We start from the raw sequence: 18,927 nt of genomic DNA, 5'->3' as shown, positions 1-18,927 counted from the left end.
AGTCATAGAAGGTAGGGGTGCTATATAAACTCATCATCCTCTACTTCACTCTCACTTATGGTGCAGAGACATAAGCATAGTAGGACAAAATAACTCCGCAAAACACAGTAAAACAGCTAAACAACTAAACACTTTTTGTCAAAAACCCACACTTGAACCCAAATCCGTCCAGACAGGCAAAGGGAATGAATAAACCCAAGGTTACTAGACCTGAGAAGAACCTCCAAACAGGAATAAGCTAAGACTCGGAAATATGAGATTTCCTGAACCAAAGACAGAGAACAGGATCAAGAAGAAACCTGACACCACCTAACAGCAGCTGAGAGGAGGGGCGGAGCTTCAAAATGATTGACAGATTGTTGATCCTAGCGACTGTAGAAGAACTGGAGAAAGTTGAGGTCATGTGACCTTCAGCTTTACAAGGGGAACCTTTAAATGTGATTTCATTCAACTACAGAACAGATGATGAAGAAATGATATTTGTAGAAGAACCAATCAGAGACGAGCTCCCAGCTCTGTTCCATCAGAATCATTTCAGAAATGAAGGAGATCTCAGTCCTGAGAGGATTGGAAACATGCAGCTGTTCAGCACTGAGGACCTGAGAGCCTCACAACCTTCTTCAGCAGAGATCAAAGCACTGAGGAGCTTCCACAGCCTCTCTGGAACACATCACTGGAATGTCATTAGAATCTGAGCTGAGAGGAAGGGTGGAGCAGAGTCACCAACTGTTTGGAAGAACAAGGATCCAGCAGAACTCAAAGTTTGTCCTTCAGGGCAGATCTGACAGCTGCATTGTGGTCTCTTTGTGTGTTTGTGTTGTTTCTGTGAGAAAGGTGACCTGCAGTGACCTTTAGCTGCTGGTTTTTGGAAGAACTCTCTTCTTTTTGAACAGAAGAAAAAGTTAAAGACAAACTTCAGTCTGAGCTCTTCCTCTGCTGCTCTTCTTCCTCACAGAAGAGAACGCACAGACACGTCACGGCCTTCATCATGAGTGGAGAAGACAACAGAAACACAAAGACTCACCGTGAAGAAGAAGAATGTTGGAGCCACCGTCTCGTCCTGCTCTGTCTGCTCTGACACGGAGCAAAACTCTCAACTTCATCATTTGCTGATTCAGGAACACTTGACCAGAGCTCCGCCCCCTTATGTGTGTGTTTGTGTTGGTCTCCTCCCAGAAACCTGAAAGAGTCTCTGTTGTACAGGAAATAAAAAGACTTTTCACATTACATGGTTTGTGTGTTTTTGTTTCTATTTGTGGTGTGTGTGTAAGTGTGGCGTGTGTGTGCGTATGTGTGTGTTTGTGGTGTGTATGAATCAGTTGTTGGTAAATAGATTTATAATTTCGTTCATGTGACTCTAAAGGCTCCTGGCAGAAACGATCCTCACAGCGTCTCTGAGTCTGGATCCAAGCTGCAACATCAAAGATTTTCCTCTGATCCATTTGTCTGAAATACTGTGATGGACCAGCAGCTCCACTTCTATCTGGACAATTATTGTCCAACAACCTCCACTGGTCAGGTCAAAGGTCAATAACTGTTATTAAGTGGACTGTACAGAACATTAACACTGATTCCAAGTCCACAAGTCCTTCACGAAGACCAATGTGGATCCAAGTGATTAAGATCAAGCCAGTAGGTCAAATGAGTTTCTCAAAGTCCAAACATTAAAGAATCTCCATGAATGCAGACAGTGAGGTGAAGCTGCTGCTCTGAATTTATGGACCAGACTGGAAAGCATCACTAAACATGTTCTAAACGTGTTAGCATTCATGGAAACTTTATAGACTGAAGTGAGGCCAAACATGAAACATTAACATACTTTCTCTACGGCTAATGTCTCCCCATGACAACATGGGCTTCATCCTTTATAATAAAACATTGATGTCAACTTTCTGAATTTGGATCATTCTGAAAGATTTTGTGGTTCCCCTGAGGGAAAACCACAGCAGGTCTGAAAAAAAAGACAAAAACGTTTGTGTACTGAAATGTTCTAGTTCACTTAGTGAAAGTGGACAAAAAAGTTCAGAATCACTAAAAGACTTGAGTTTTTGTTGTCAACTCTGTGAAAATTTCCTGAGTTAAAAAAGGAGCTCAAACCATGTTCCCTCCTCTTCCGTGTTCAACAGTTGATATCAGTTCTTGTGTTGTTATTTGATGTTTGGTTTTTCTAAATATGGTGCTGAGCCTGCAAGTTCTGCTTTTGCCTTGAAACATGTTTGTCAGTTTTTAATGCAAATGTACCTGAGCTGCTAATTTGTTTTTAGAACAGCAGCAGCCTCAGTGAACAACGAGCCTCTATGGTTGGACTATTTTTAGCACGAGGAAGTTGAAATGAAAAAGACAGAGCAGTCAAATGATTCTGGACAGTCTAAATGTCAGCTGTGTTTCTGCATTTCCTCCATGCATTCATGACAAGGTGATGGAAAAAAGTGTTGGAAAAATCCAGTTCCTGCTGCTGTTTGGTTGAGTTCTTCAACATTGAAACGTTCCTCTTCTTAGTTTCTAGAGCAGAAAACTGCTCCGTCTGACCTTTGACCTCCACAAACGTTAAACGTTGAACATATAAAGGCAAAAGCAGAAGGTGAGAAGCAGTCTTGGATGAAGCTCCTCCCACTCACTAAGAAACCACCAATCAGGTAGGTTTGTTCTCTCTGAAACAAAGACTTTACTAAATGAAAACTAGAATTTTCAGATCCAATCCAAAGATAATTTGATGAATTGTTCTCACCCGAATCTTGTCTCACCTGTGTATTTCTTTGCAAATACTGTGTATGGAATGACAATAAACCAATATTGAATTTGGTGTCAGATGACATTTTTCTGTGATCACAGCTTTCATTCTGGAGGTCTGTGTGAGTTTGGACACAATCACACTCAGGCCAGACATTCTCTGGATCTGATGATGGAGGAACAGTTCCACAAAGACTTGGAAAGTTCTGCTCCAAGGAGCACTGTGGATGAGACCCATTGATCCACTTTGTTCCTCTGCAGCATCAGGATCTGGAAACCCCAACATCAGTCACTTCAACAGGAAACGGACGAGTTCAGAGTCAGAAGATGAGAGTGTCAGAGTTTTGACTGTTCCTTAACAAAGAGAAGAACCACACAGGATACGAGAATTTTATGGCCCGTAGCAGCAGTCACTGACTGCAAGGACCATATTGTTTTCGTAGTTGGAATGATTTCGGCGTCTTTCAGCAAAATGTGACCCCCGCTGCATACTTGAAAAGTCACCAAAATTTGCGCACACCTGGGATAAATTGAAAATGAATTTTCCACAAAGTCAACGGCAACCCCCCCCCCCAAGACGATGACATCACGTTGAGGTATCCCGTGAAAAAAATGAATGGGTTAAACATCGCGTATAGGGCCGAAAAAGATACAGTTATGAAACCAAAACACACGTGTTGGGGATATCCCAAGAAAGTTTTAAAATTATTATGGGACGGCCACACGACCTACGGCTTTTGTTTAAGTGATTTTTCCGCCAGCTCCAGTCTACAAACACCACAGAAGTGTTGTTGACCTTTGACCTTAGGAAAAGGCTGCCATCCTACTTTTTTTTTAAAAAGCACCTTTAGCACCAGATACAAACAAAAACTCGTACAAAGTATTTTTAGCAATCTTCTCGTAACTTCTCAGGCATCCATAGCAAGGTAGTGTGGACAAAATGTTGAAATTAGAAGTCTTAGATTTTGAATGGTGCGTCTGTGGCAAATCTGCAACAATTGCAATCTTAGTTAATTTGGAATATTGTTAAAATGAAATATGCAATTCACTGGCGCAAACTACACAAAATGATGTCACAAACGACAAGATTGATAAAGGCCGTCTTCTTAAATTTTCCACAAAAAAAAAAGCACCAGATACAAATCGATCTTCTTTGAACCTTTGGGCATTACTATCAGGCTACTTAGGAAAAAATGTTTAGATTAAAAGTTGTGGATTTTCAAAGGCGCGCACGTGGCTAGCTAGAAAAATGGCGCACTGTTATAACTCACATGGCTTTCATAGTAAAACTGTAAAAATTGAATGCATGCATCCATGGCTTGAAATCGAACATAACTAAAAGACTGGATATGGACATATAAGGAATATGGGTGTGGTTTTCATTAAACCTCTGTTGCTAAGGTGATTAAAATGTTTACTTTTTCCGATTCATCTGAAACTTAGGTCGATCTGTTCGTTATCACCGGGCGAGCAAAACATAAAGTAGTTGCTATGGACATAGAATCAACAGGAAAGCGTCTGTTTTGAAAAAGTGGTTTTTCTATCAACCTATGACATGTAGCTCTTACCAATGTGTTTTTCTGTGTGAGTTGATGATGCTCATCACTAAGCTAGCAGTTTTAGCCATATTAGCAAAAACTAGCCTAGTTAGCATTATTAGCATCTTTAGAAATTTGTTTTTCTGAGTCAGTTAATGATGCCGATTACAATGCTAGCACTTTTAGCCACATTAGCTTAACTAGCAATATGTTGGCAAAATTAGCATATGCAGCTTTGACAAGCCTCGATAAAAGGTGGGCAGTGAGGAAGGCGGTGCTGTGTAGATGTGGGCATGGATGGCGCGGCTGTGGTGCGTAGAGGTGGGCGTGGAAGGTGGGTTGCGCCTGCAGGCCGTACATCGCCGCTTGCGGCTTTAATTTGTTTGACTTCTGCAGAATCTGTCTGTCACAGCGCAAGGCTTTCACAGAGGAGTTCTGTCTTCACAGTGTATGCAGTCTGGTTTTATTTGTTGTGGTTCATAACATAAAAGTGGGTCATTCAATCAGACAGAACAGGAACATCAAATCTTGTATAGTCAGCACTTTGCACGTCAGTGTTTTCTCACTTAGAGACAGAAAGGAGACACAATCATACTAAAGTGATAATCGCTTATGTGTGCAAATGAGAACTACATAAACTTTAACTCTAAACTGATGGTTTTGGAAGAACTCTTTTCCTTTTGAACAGAAGAAGTATTTCAAGACAAACTTCAGTCTGAGCTCTTTTTCTGCTGCTCCTCTTCCTCACAGATGAGAGACACAGACTCGTCACTGCTTTCATAATGAGTGGACAAGAAAACAGAAAACACAAAACTCAATGTGAAGAAGAAAGTAAGAGCCTCCATCTTCTCCTGCTCTGTCCTTTCTGACATGGAAGAAAACTTCAACCTTCTTAATTTCATAATTCAGGAAGACCTGAATCAGCATCAGTGCATTTACACTGCAGGTCTTCATGCCCAAATCCAATTTTCAGACTATATCTGATTTTTTTGACGACCCGCTTACATCATCTTTTAAAGAGATCTGTATCCGATTTTTGCATTTACACTATACAATGCTGAAACTCTCAAACGTAGACATTCTGAGGACTATGTAGCAGCCTTTCCGCCTTCGGTCATATCCAGCTGCATGAGAGGAAAAAAATGGAATTGGTTTACTTGAACCATGCAGTGTAAATGGGGCCATTGTGTCCCACATGTGTTTTGGTGTCTTTTCTATATCAAGACAACGTTTGTTTATAGCTTTTTTCATTGCAATGTCCGAAAACTTTTGAGCTGTCTTTAATCCGATTTTATCCTTGTTATTAAAAGCAAGCTTTTCTAGATTTATACAGCTTTTTACAATAAAATAAGGTTTATTGTTGGGGAAATGTTCAACAACTTTTTTTGGAACAATACTATCAATGCAAAAATGAATATAAACTGTGATCATTTCAGTTGATTCATTTAATTCCAGTGCATAAAAAACACTCCAGTCAGTGCAGGAAAAACCACCTCTCAGAGTCATTACACTATCTTCTGTCCAGTTGGTTACAGATTTCTTGACAGGTTTTGAAGATTTTATAACAGTTTTGTAGGTGGGTAGAAGATGAATGGTTGTGTGCTCAGAGTTCACCAGGGGAGGGAGAGATTTAGCTTTGAAGGCATTTCTAATGTTACCATAGCATTTGTCAAGGACCTTCTCATTACGTGTGGCACATTTAACATACTGATGGAAACCCCGGTAACGCATACGCAAGCTGCGCTTGTCAGGTACTGGGGTCAGGGCGTTTTTTTTGTTGGGCTTTTGTTTTCCCTCTCTTGGGTTGATATGCTTTTATTTTGCTGTTTCTGCCACAAGATCTGTTTGTGCTTGGCTCGAAATCCAGGGGCTGACCCCGCTGTCCCAGTTGGGCAGCCGCCCTCACCTGACCTCTCCACAGTGCCCCCGGAGTACCAGGACTTGGGAGTGTTTTTTCCAAATCAATTGCTCTCTCTTTACCGCCTCACAGGCCTTACGACTGTTCCATTGAATTGCAGCCCGGTGCAACACTGCCTAAGAGTCAGCTGTACAGCCTTTCGAGACCGGAGAGGGAGGCTATCGAGCAGTATGTGGTGGACTCCCTAAAGGTGGGTCTTATTAGCCCTTTCTCATCACCTGTGGGAGCTGTTTTTTTATTTGTCAGGAAGAAGGATGGTCCTTTATGGCTGTGCATAGACTATTGCGGGTTAAACGCCATCACAGTTAAGAACCGTTACCCTCTTCCTCTTATGAACTCGGCATTTCCATTGCCATTTTTTGAGGCCAGATAAATTGAATAATCTGCCCTTACTTAGGCAGTGTGGCGCCAGGTAACAAATTAATTGAGCAGTCATAAGGGCGGTGAGGTGGTAGAGTGCTAGCTTTGGCTTTGCAGAATACGGTTTTAAGATTCTGGTAACATGAAGGGATTTTGGAATGATCCACCTCACTGGTCTTATCATGGGCCAAAAACGACACTGTGGGAATGAATGACTGGAGACAGTTGGCCATGCAGTAGGAACTCCAATTGACTTTGCTACGTTGAGACCAGTTGAACTGAGGATTGTGTAGTTTTAACCAGGAAAACCCCAATACTATTGGGTATGGGTGTATTGAGTTATGAGGAATTTAATAGTTTCTCTATGGTTACCTGATGAGATGAGATATAGGGGTTTAGTGCGATGAGTGATACAAGACAGATGTTGACCACCTAATCCAGAGGCTTCAATGGGTATTTCCAGAGGTTCTGTAGGTAGAGATAGTTTGTTGACAAGTTGTTGGTCAATGAAACTCTGCTCGGCACAAGAATCAGCAAGGGCATGTGAATCATAAACCGTTACCCTCTTCCTCTTGCAGACAGATCTTGACAGGAATGATAATAAAGTTGCTTTCAGAATTATTAACAGAGTGACCCACCCGCAGCCTGTCTTTTAGCGAGGGGCCCTGAAGTTTAGTGCGTAAGGGGCATAGTGAGATGAGATGGCCCTTGTTGCCGCAATATAAGCAAGAGCCTACTTCCCGACGTTAACGACGTTCCTCTTCTGTTAACTTTGTCCGATTTGTATAGGTTCATCTGGATCTTTCTGAGTAGAAATAGTTTTAGTTTTGGGCGAAGGTGTAGCAATAGGTATAGTGACAGTGTTATTGGATGTCTTGCGGGAATATTGAATTCTTTCATTATGACGTCCACGAAGAAATATCGGAACGGGGAGCCGTGAGAGTAGTGAGAATACATGAGAGTAAATCCTCCTGAACCGTAGCAGTAATGGCATTGGAGTGAAGTTCTAGAAAAACTCCTCGTTGAGAGATGGTATGACGGTGTCCTTCCGGGTCAGCTGGATCTGGAGTTTGGCCAGTTGGTTCTGTCATGGCTAACCATGACGAGACAGACCCAGTCACTGGAACCCAAAAGGAAAACACAGGGGAGTTAAGGGTTAAGTAATGAAGTTTATTTTCTCTTGGTCCTGGGTGGTAGTTGGCATAGCTGGAGACCAGAAGATGGCTTGTGATTTGACAGGGAGTTCGGCAGAGTCTCGTGGTGAGTCAGGAGGTTGGCTGAGGCTTGAAGCATGACAGAAGGATGTAGAACCTTGGATACGGGAGGACTGATGACTCAGGCGACCACTCTTGGTAATTATATCCATCAGGGGCAACGAACTGGTGATGAATACTGGAGCTGGATCTCCTTCTGAAGGCAGGCAGATGATGAGGTGAGTGATCTCAACTGTGTCGCACCAGGAGCCAAGCAGAGAGGGCATGGGGAGGAGAGCTGACACAGGCACCATGACAGTCATTTAGGCGCACCTGTCACCTGTGTTAGTTTTGTTTGTTGGTTTGATACAGAGAGGGTGCACAGGGCCCAGTATTTTTTGATGACCGCTTTTGTACTTGCTTTTTATGATCTCTTCTTTGATGGATAGTATCAAATATGCCATCTGTAGCAACGATGAATTCGAATAAATCACAACACACAAACAAAGTGGATTTTTTTGGTCATACTTTTTGTGGAGCGCGTCGCAAACAGGACCTGCCGCAGTATGGAGTGATATTTCTGCCACCACATTGCACACAAAACTTTCTAAGTAGCACACAAAACTTTCTAAGTTGCAGGTGAAAATATTAAATATTTGTTTTTCAATCATTTATTATTCTGCTTTGATGTGTTTTATTTGCTTTCAAACTTTTTTTGCTTTCGAAAATGTTTCTTTGCGTTTGCAAAACACATATTTTTGCGTGCATTGTGTCAAACCTCGCTGTGACGGTGTAGAACCGTCAGCTGCTGTGGCAGACGCACACACACGCTAGCACACACCCACGTGCGCATTGACGCGCACGCACGGACCTGTAAAACACGTCAGTAACATCAACTTACCCTTTTCATTCCGTCCCTATCCCCCTGCAGGTAGCCCTAAGTGCGGGAGTGCCTACGCAGGCGTTGCAGGCCTGTGCGGAGATGGACAGGGGGGGACCGACGTCTACTGGGCCGTCAGCGGAGTGCTCCGGGAGAGGCGCAATATCTCGCCTAGAACTTGCTGTCGGAAGTAGACCAGCGGGGCGTGTGACCAATGGAAGGGCCTTTGCCGGGGCTGGGAACGACCGGAGCGGGCACCGAGGAGCGGATCGGAGGGGTCACCGTCGTGGAGCAGCTGCAGCCCGACTGCTGAGTGGATTGCCGCACATCGTCAATCCCTCAGAGGAGGGGGATGGTGTGACGGTGTGGCACCGTCAGATGACGAGGGGGTGCCACACCGTGTTTTATTGTTTGTGCATTTCATGTATTTTATGTTTTGAAGTTACTACCTGTGGTGCCACCTGGATGATGATTAGAGAGCAACGCCCAATAGGCGTGGCTTAGCGCTTAAAAGGGATCACCACAGGTAGCGAAAGGAAGAGTGAGACGGAGGTGTCGCGCGCTGTGTGGCCCTGCATGGAGCAATTGTGGTGTTCAGAACTTGAAATAAACAACGAACCTCCTCACCTTGGCTCCTCTGCATCCTTTCCCGGCGGGACCCTGTCACATACGCTTTTGTTCTATCTTTGATTTTGCTGACCACTTTGAGGGCGACTCAGCGTGATATGACTGCCACTGGCATCGGCAAAAAGAAATTTGCATGCGTTGTGTGTCATCTCACATTTTTCCTTTCTTTGCTGAGTTAAGTTTCGGTTTGACGTGACCAAGATGCCATCAAACAGCTGCTGATTGGTCCAGATTCTAACCAATCAAATCGCCATATGAATCTAACATGGTGTCTGTTAACGAGGCTCAGAGGCGGAACCAGCTCTTTTTACCCTCATTTTTGTGTTTTGTGGTTTTTGTGGTTTCATTTTTTTATGTAATTTTAACAATAATTCATAGTTTCTTTTTTTTAGCATTCGTTCATTTTTACAAAGTCAGATTTGTGAATTTATGGCTGAGGATCTCCTGAAACTGTAAAGTTTATCTGCTGACATTAAATCAACAGGCCTGTGTGATGATCTGTGAATCCTGCAGAGCAAAATATTAGTGAAAAGTGTGATTTTCTTTAAGGTCTGTTTGTTTAAACAAAACAATAAAAGATTTACAGCACATATTTTACGCTGCACACGTGTTTGGGATCAGTTGAACAGCAATAATAAGCAAAAAAATGATGAATCACCATAGTAGACTCAATGTATTCAACAGAAGAAACATTTTTAACTTTTTTTTTAATCATTTTCACAGCGTCTCATGTTTTAGAGACACATTTTCAAATCAAGGTTGCAGATTTGTTACTGCAACCTTCAAGTCATGCTCAGCAGTTGCTGCTGCATTGATGGATCTCTCAGCCAGTCATATTGAGCACTGTTGTCTGGTGTGGCGGGGTCCCGCCGAGAAAGGATGCAGAGGAGCCAAGGTGAGGAGGATCTTTCTTTATTGCCGACACTGTTGCTACATGCAGCACACAGCACACACTGTCATTCCTCTCTTTTCGCCACCTGCAGTGCTCACCTTTAAGTGGGATGCCACGCCCACGGGGCGTTGCTCTCCATTCCCGTCCAGGTGGCACCACAGGTGGTAATCATAATGAACAATAAATAACAAAACACATTATTACACAAACAATAAAACACGGTGTGGCCCCCCCTCGGCATCTGACGGTGCCACACCGTCACACCATCCCCCTCCTCTGAGAGATCGACGGTGTGCGGCGATCCAGTCCAGCCCTTCGCCGCCGCACAAGCCCACGCCGAGCCACCAACCCGTTCCGCAGGCGCCCCTCGCCTAATGTAGAGGCCCTGTCCGGTTGGTCCGCAGGCATCAGCGGGACTGTCCTCCGGCGCGTGCTCCTCCACCCACGTCCTCGCATCGGATGGATGCACGGGCCGCTCCATGATGATGGCGATCCCTCCGACCCGCTCCTCGGTGCGCCGCTCCGGTCGTTCCCAGCCTCGGCTAAGGCCCTTCCGTCGGCCACACGCCCCCGCTGGTCTCCTCCCGGATGGCACCCCAGCCGATCGGAGCCGCCGACAGCAGGTTACAGGCGAGTCGTTACGCCTCTCCCGGAGCACTCCCCTGACGGCCCGGTAGACGTCGGCCCGCCCCCTGTCCAGCTCCGCGCAGGCCTCCAACGCCCGCATCCGCTGCAGTGGAACCGGGCGGTGTGCCCGTCCCGCCTCCGGCCGACTCCGCACTCCGGCGGTCCGCCCCTGCTGCCCGCGAGGTCCGCCGCTCATCATGGACGCCGATCTGGACGCCGTAGTGTCTCTTTTCGGGCCCCTGGCCAGGCCCGATGCTCTGACGAGGCCACCCGGATCCACCCCCTCTTCCTCAGAGGATGGAGTACCTGGAGGAGGCGCTGAGCTGCCGGGGAGTCTTCCCCACCACGCCGCTGCGTCCTCACCTTTTTCTGGCCCCTCTGCGATCCCACTTCTGACACCATATGTGGCGGGGTCCCGCCGAGAAAGGATGCAGAGGAGCCAAGGTGAGGAGGATCTTTCTTTATTGCCGACACTGTTGCTACATGCAGCACACAGCACACACTGTCACTCCTCTCTTTTCGCCACCTGCAGTGCTCACCTTTAAGTGGGATGCCACGCCCACGGGGCATTGCTCTCCATTCCCGTGTAGGAATATTTTAGAAAGAATCTTCGCAGGGAAGACGTGTGTTCTTTGTGACATGAAATTATTGTGGTGGTGCAAAAATTATTCCTTTCAGCAAGTTCACTCAGATTCACAAAGAAATCAGTGTTTCCTTGATCAAGTCGTTTGCTGCAAATCTCCATCTTACAAGTCAATCCGCTGATCTCGTCTGCCAGGTGAGGGAGGTGTGTGTATCTGTCTTGAAGCTGAAGATTTAAATCATTGAGCTTTCCAAACATCTTTCAAAGCATTGTGGGATTTGTCGTATAGGCGGTACCGTATTTACCGCAGGCCAGCTGTAGCGACTAAACCAAACAGTCCCTGAGAGGCTGACGCTGGGTGGGTCCAGGTTTTGAATGACGCGCTCAAAAACCATAGAGCATAACGAAGTTTGTATTTTTGTAGTTTTCAATAATGGAAAATGAAGGTAATTAAATTCACTTGTAATATTATGATCAAAAATAGAAAAACAAGGAATCAAGGGAAAAGCACAAAAGCGTATGTAGCGCAAAAAAGCATATGAAGCGTATGAAGCGGTCAACAAAAAAATACGGCAACCCAGCTCACCCCCCCTTCCATCTTACACAGGGAAAAAACCACAGGTGAGTTATTGTCAATTAATGTCCCCGCCCACAACTATGTGACCCACCAGCTGATTACCTACACAATAACCTATAATCAAAATTATTGACAAAATTATCATTTCATTTAACATAAGAAAGACCACACTTAATTCATGGCACCTACACCAGCTTTAATGCACATTTGATATAATCCCGCGGGCCAATTATAGTTATACTGGCCTGAGTTTAACACATTATACAGAGTCATCAAAACCTGAACGCTCCTCCATCTGCCTTTCCTCTCCTTTTCTGTCTCTGTTCTCAGTCTTGACTTCTTGCTTCTTCATCTTCTCTTTGATTCTGTTCTTCGTTTTCTTGTTTTGTCTTCCTGCTTTTGGAAATGTGCAAACTCATTTTTCATAGCTGCTGGATTACAGGTGTTTTTTTTTTAAAGCTCTCTGAAGAGTCTCTTTCTCTAACTTGCTGTTGACAGAATGGTCCCATACTGCAGAACGACGGGGTAGGATAAAACCCTTTCAACTGGTCAGTTTCATGTAATTTCGTTTTTATTTATTTACTTACAGATTTAAATAATAATGGCCATTATATTGTTTTAAAATTATTTTATATCTCCAGCTCGTAGCCTCTAAAGACCTGGGGGCTCCGAACCCCTCCAGGTAATTGCCTACCTTTGCCAAATGAGCAGCAGTGGACAATCATAAACAGGAGAGAGGCAGAGCCTGAGTGCTGCATTTGATTTGCTGAAAGAAACGACCTTGGGAGTATTTCAGGCAGGCAACTTGTGAAGTGTGCTTACCTGGTTTACCTGCGAGCGGTTCAGTCTAATCATCTCACCTGTTCAGCGTCCTATTTAAGTTCCAGGTGTGCGGTCCATTCCTTATCTTCCATTTCTGCGAGCTCTGCGTTTGTCACCGGTTCTTCATGCTCGCTGTTCTTCTCGCTTTTCTCAGCGGCATGATGTCTTCCCCCCATTCTTTCTGACTCGTTGGTTCCCCTTCTTCTGATGTGGGGGTGTCCGTCTTCCCCGCATTTGAATCTCATTTCTCATTTGAATTCATTTGGTCTGGAAACAGCGATCCTCGTGTCGTCACCACCGCATGCTCAGCCGTCTGGTTCTGCTCAGTCATTCCATGATTATTTCCACCAGACGCAGTGCATGGACAGAAAAGGCGGGTATTGCAGATGCTTTCGATGTTCTGCCTCTCCATCCCTGCTATCTTTGGCGTTGGGTGGCGCTGAAAGTATTCTTTGTTCTGTTACTTTTCAGCTGTCACAACAGTCGTCGTGTTTTTGACTATTTTGTCAGAAGCCCTGTGCTGGACTTTGTATAATCCTATGGGCTCCCCTTCATTCTGCATCTTCTTGATGATTTCTTGGTGGTCAATTTTCCTTCTTTATTCCCCAGTCGTTGCATCTTCATGGTCACGACTCTGTTTTCGAACCTGGGTGTTCCGCTCTATCCAAGTAAGACCTGTGGTCCTACGACCTGTCTGGATTCATTTTCTGCCATGAATCTCAATGGTTCCTTGATGCAAGCCTCTCTGCCCAATAAACTCCCTCGCATTCAAGTCGCTCATCGTCTTTTCAGTCTATATGACGATAGGGATTTTTGTCCCTGTAGGGCCACCTGTATTTTTCCATGTGCGTTATTCCCCACGGTCATTCGTTCACTCGTTTTTTCGTTCTGGCTAGTTCCGTCCCGGACCTCCATGATTCTGTTATGGCTGCTCCTCTGTCATGCGTTCCTGGTCTCTCCTTCTCGATGCTTGGAGTGGTGTTTCCAGTTTCAGAGTCCCTCCACTCTGTCAAAATCTTTCAATCATTATTAAAACAAGAAACATTTTTGACCAACTAAACCATTTGCTGCTGAGAAATATTATTTAATGTAAACCGGTTTGAAACATTAACAGAGCAGCATTAATATATTTAACGTTTTTAGTCTGAACAAAAAAAAACATTGTCCTGTTTTTTTTTATAAATGATGGATTGTTTATTTATGATGTCATAAATAAACAACATAAAGCTGTTATCCTGCATTACTTGCTGTCTGTATGTCAAATACTGACACCGACTAAACGACAAAAAGACAAAGAATACATTGAATACACGTTGTCAAAATGCATACAATAGTTAATAAAGAATGACATTATTAGCATTAGCTGAGTAATCTAAAGGCACGCCATGATCCTTCCTTTTTCTTCTCAAAGACTGGAGCAGCTGCAGGTACAACGATTCACAGTTTCAGGCTGTTCCAAACTCTGTTCTCTGAACAGATAATAGTAAACCAATAGTGGGCCAGATTTTCTTTCCAAGCACTGAGCCGCCGTCACCACCGCATCCCTGTAAATTTGCGCCCCCGGCAATTTCCCGTACTGCCTGTTCCAAAAACTGCCACTACTGTGCGCCCCCCCTGGCATTGAATGGGGGTGCGCCCCACTATTTGAGAAGCACTGCGTTACAGGAAACTGAAATGACATGGTAGCGCCTTTCTTGAGGGAGTCTGATTCCTGGATAAGCCCGCCCTCTGGCACCAGGCCTGTCCTGTCCCCTCTTATTCCCTTTTCCTTTTTTGCCCCCATCTCTGATACCTACTCTCCCTCTGTCTTCTGTCTTCCGTCCAAATAGAAATGTACACACATATTATAAAAGTAAAGTAGAAAAGTATAGAAATAAACACATCTTCTAACAGTAACACATGTCTACCACTAGAGGGCCTCAGCTCTGATCTGTTTGCTCAGCTGATGATGGAAAAAAATCATAATTCAGAACAAATAAAGCTGAAGTCCATAAAAATGAAAGACTAAATAGATTTGAATCTGGTTTCAGATCTAGTTTTTAATAAAGTATGATGTAATGAATCAGAGAAAAATATGAAATGTTCAGTGTTCTTTTCTCTGATTACTAGAGTCTTCGTTAGTAAAACCCTACAGACCCAATGTCCTTTGATTTCTACAATAAAGTAAAAGTTTTTGTTCCTTTAGATGAAAATGGGGGCGTGGCCTTTTGATTGAAAGCTCTAAAACAGTCTTCCATTGTGAGTTCCAACAGCTGAAAGGTGTGTTCGACACCCTCTTTAGCCATTCGTGGAAAGGTATGCTTTGATGTCACGTCCAGCCACCATGTCAACAAGCACAGAGCTGAAAAATTGACTTCAACTAACCTGAATCCAAACCAGTGAGTGATGTGACCACAGCGTTTGTCCGTGTCTCCACTATGAACATTCTGGTCACATGACCATGTTGGAGGTTTCTGAATGAAACTCTGTGTTTGTTTGTCAATGAGAGTTTCTGGAGAACAGAAATCAAGTGTGAAATATCTGGAACCAGAACCCTGTGATCCAGAGTTCTGGTTCTGTCCCTGTTCCAGAGACAGAACCAGGATCCAACGCCTGACTGTGTTTTCCCCTGACCCACACATAGATCTATGTCATCCAGAAATGTTCTGTTTGATCAATGATTCCCTCAATCCTTGATTGGTCCAACCCAAACTCACATCTGTCCATCAAATGGAGATCAGAGAAGAAAGTGATGATCTAGAAAAGAATTTCAGCAGCTCCAGGATCTGGAGAAAAATAGACCTGGAGACAAACATCTGAATCCAACCCATGTTTCAGATCAACACTCCAAGTTAGAATGAGAAGAGGAAGTGCAGTTCTCCATCAGTCCACCGGGGGAGCTGCAGCACAATAACTGTCCACTTGATGCTGAGAGAGACAGTGGAGCTGATCTCAGATCAGTTCCTGCTGCAGCTCTGACACTCATCTCCACTTCCTCTGATTCCTCCATCACTCTGCTCTCCACCTCCCAGGAACACCGTCCAGTCACAACATCTCTGCAGACCAGCTGCTGCTGCTGCTCCTCTCTGCTCCTCCAGGAGGAACAACGATCCCACAGGTCCTCTCCCGTCCATCTGCAAAGAGACAAAAAAAAACAGGAGTGTCTCCTGATCCTGGTCTGTCAGTCAGTGATGCAGCACAGCAACAGAAAGAGCAGCAGGAGCTTCAGTCCTGTTCAGAGCAGCAGCTTCCGGTCATCTTCACCTGTTGGAGCTTCTGCTGCTCTGATTGGCTGTTGGACTGTTGTCCTGAAGCCTGTCATCATTCTCTTCAGAGCTTCACTGAGAAGCTGCAGCTTCACAGGAAACTCTGCATCTTTGCTCTCAGACTAACTTTAGGACCAAACATCTGGAAGCAGCTGGACTGACTCCAACCCTCTACTGACCTCAGAGTCTGCAGTTTGGGGTTTGGACTCTCCACCAGATCCTGGAGCTGCTGAACATCTGAAGACTGAATGTTGTTCTTCTTCAGGTCCAGTTCTGTCAGGTGGGACGGGTTGGACTTCAGAGCTGAGACCAGAGCAGCACAGCTGGTCTTTGACAAACTGCAGCTCCTCAACCTGAATCCAGAACAAAGAGTTGAGTTTAAAGACAAAGTTCTTGTTTTTCATCCTTCACTTCTTCTAAAGAGTTCAGAGCTGAAGAAGATCAGAAAGTTTAGAAAAAGCCCAAAGATGTGAAGCAACAGCAGCAGATCAGAAGAGTCCAGCAGAAGCAGAGAAGAAGAACATTCAGGAACATTCAGGACAACATGCAGCTGCTTCAGGAAAGAAGTCCAGATGTGTGAAAGTCAAACATCAGCCTGTGGCTGCATCCAAACCAACTGATGTTTCTGCAGCAACAGCAGAAAAAGTCCACTTCCTCTTTCTGCTCAGCTCTTCTCCAAACAGCACTGAATCATGGGAGAAATTCAGCAGCAGGATGCTGGAAAGTCTTCCTCCCAGTTTTCAGGAGATGATCTTCCAGTCCTTCTCTGCTGCAGCCCTTCAAGCAGAGACTTTCAGCTCCAACAGATCAAAGCAAAGAGAAGAAGGAAGTGATGAGGAAGAGTCAGCAGCAAATGTTGGACATTGATCCCTGATCCATGACTTCAGCTCTGAATGAAGAGTCAGAAGCTGCTGGGAGCTTTGATGGATGATGTGATGATGTTTGTGGATGAAAATGTGAGGATGTTTGTGGAGGATGTGTCTGTCAGAGCAGCATCCAGCTGTAGCATGACTGCTCACTGTGGGTCAACACAACTTTGTCATCATATTGATCTGAACACAACTGATCATGGAGTCTGACCTCAGAGTCTGCAGTCTGCAGTCTGGACTCTCCAGAAAACCACACAGATGAAGAACTCCTGAATCCTCCAGGTTCTGGTTCACGCTCAGGTCCAGTTCTGTCAGATTAGACGGGTTTTTCTTCAGAGCTGAGACCAGAGCTTCACAGCTGATCTCTGACAAACTGCAGTTCTCCAACCTGCAATCAGACAGAAACCCTTTTAAGAACCTTTAGCTTAGAAAATCCTCCTCTGTGTTAAAGAGAAATACTTAGACAGCCCTGTTGTTAGACACTGATGCCTGTGGCAGGAGTGCATTGTGGGAGTTTTCTGTTTGCTTTGTTGAAACCATGAGTGAGTTGGGTATTTCCTGTAAAGAAATTTACAATGTTGGTCTGTTCTTTTGAGTTCTTTGAAGACCTAATAAATGGTTAATCTGAGGACGTTGGACTCTGCCATTTCATTGTGCCTACTAAAATTACAGCCACCCGGGATCGTGTGTTGCATGGGGCACGGGTCAGCTTGCATAAGGCCTGCAAAAATGGTTTAGGCGACAGCACTAGCACTTCTTGTTAGCATAACATCACAGCATTATAGTGTAGTAGAGTGGTAAATGCCCCAGCCAATTCCCACTGTTTGTTCTTAAAGACAGTTCTAATGTATTTTAATGGTTTTCCTCCTGTGAATGTTAACTGTTTATGCAATCAATGTAGCTGTTCATGTGCTGTTACTTTAAATGTTGTGTTTAGCCAGTAGGGCAGTGTCCCGGAAGACACTGCTGAACATTTATTTTGAAGAAGTGCAAGGTAGTCGTCTTCCTGTTTAGTTTTCTGACTCCACTGTCGATTCATCTGCATGAAAGAAAAGTCATCTGCAATGTTTGAAGGTAATTTACACTAAATGTGTAAAACCTGTCTTTATTACTTTGTTGGAGTTATTTGTTGGCATTTCAGCATGATGTATTTTTCCGTGGATTGAACAGAGACCGAGGATGTGTGTCGTGGTAGTGAGGAAGCATTACGTGTGTAACGTATATAAAAACTGCGCCCTTTCCAGTGTTCCTGAGTGTGAGATACAGCTAAAAACTGTTTATTTTTTGTCTGATTATTTATTTGTAACTTTCCCAGTGGTTACTTAATGACTTGTAAGTAATTTTGATTTTTATGTTCATTTCTCTGTGGTCAGAGTCCACTGCCGTATTTTATTTTTGCTACTTGCAAGATTTGTGTGTTTAAGTCTTTATCTTACAGCAACCAGCTGCCAAAGAACCACCTATGTTTTTGTGTTGTCTACAAAGAGCAAGTCTGTGAGTATTTTTGATCATTCTGAACTTAAATAAATAGCAACAACAGATTAAGATGTATTAAGGGTTATGGTTAGGGTAGTTGTTTCAGGCGACCTTCAGCCTCGTGTCTTGGACACCCGGGCAAAGACAGGGCCAGAGCTGTCCATCGAGCATTACCTAGTGGTGAGTTGGATTCTCTGGTGGGGAAGGAGACCAGAAAGACTTAGAAGACCTAAACGCAGTTTGAGTGTCATGTTAAACAACTCAGCAATTGGGGATGTCTCCATCCAGGTCAAACCTACAGTCTCCACCTGGGCCAGATATGCCAATGTAAACAACAAAGAAACACTTAACTCCTCTCATTCATCACTGAAAAACTTACACCTGCATCTTTGTTTGGTCTGATTCCACACCAGCTCCAGAAACCAAACCAAAGACACAACCAGTATGGACTAATAATGAATTAAGACTATATTTTATGTTGAATGCTGGTTATTGGTCACAAGTTAAATTTAAATTATTTTGATATGTGTGTGACATGTTGAGATTTTGAAATGTTCAATTAAAATGATGACTTATGTCTTTTAAGGTTT

At 44.1% G+C, this 18,927-nt stretch overlaps 1 protein-coding gene across 1 annotated transcript in view; it reads right to left on the bottom strand.

Annotated features, from left to right (window-relative positions):
• Positions 1-13,810: 13,810 nt before the first annotated feature.
• The window catches only part of LOC110016105 (NACHT, LRR and PYD domains-containing protein 3-like), a 35,581-nt gene continuing 30,464 nt past the window's right edge, over positions 13,811-18,927 (bottom strand). Inside the window, exons 12-14 of the mRNA XM_023961995.2 lie at positions 17,073-17,249; positions 16,172-16,345; positions 13,811-15,860 (exon numbers count right to left, since the gene is read on the bottom strand). Of these exons, the coding sequence (XP_023817763.2) occupies positions 15,566-15,860; positions 16,172-16,345; positions 17,073-17,249 (646 nt within the window). The 3' untranslated portion in view covers positions 13,811-15,565. The remainder of the gene's footprint in view (positions 15,861-16,171; positions 16,346-17,072; positions 17,250-18,927) is intronic.

Source organism: Oryzias latipes, chromosome 2 (genome assembly GCF_053564925.1).
Source record: "Oryzias latipes strain Hd-rR chromosome 2, Olatipes_Hd-rR_3.1".
In the NCBI taxonomy this organism is placed as follows: Eukaryota; Metazoa; Chordata; class Actinopteri; order Beloniformes; family Adrianichthyidae; genus Oryzias; species Oryzias latipes.
This window is presented reverse-complemented; position numbering and strand designations above follow the sequence as displayed.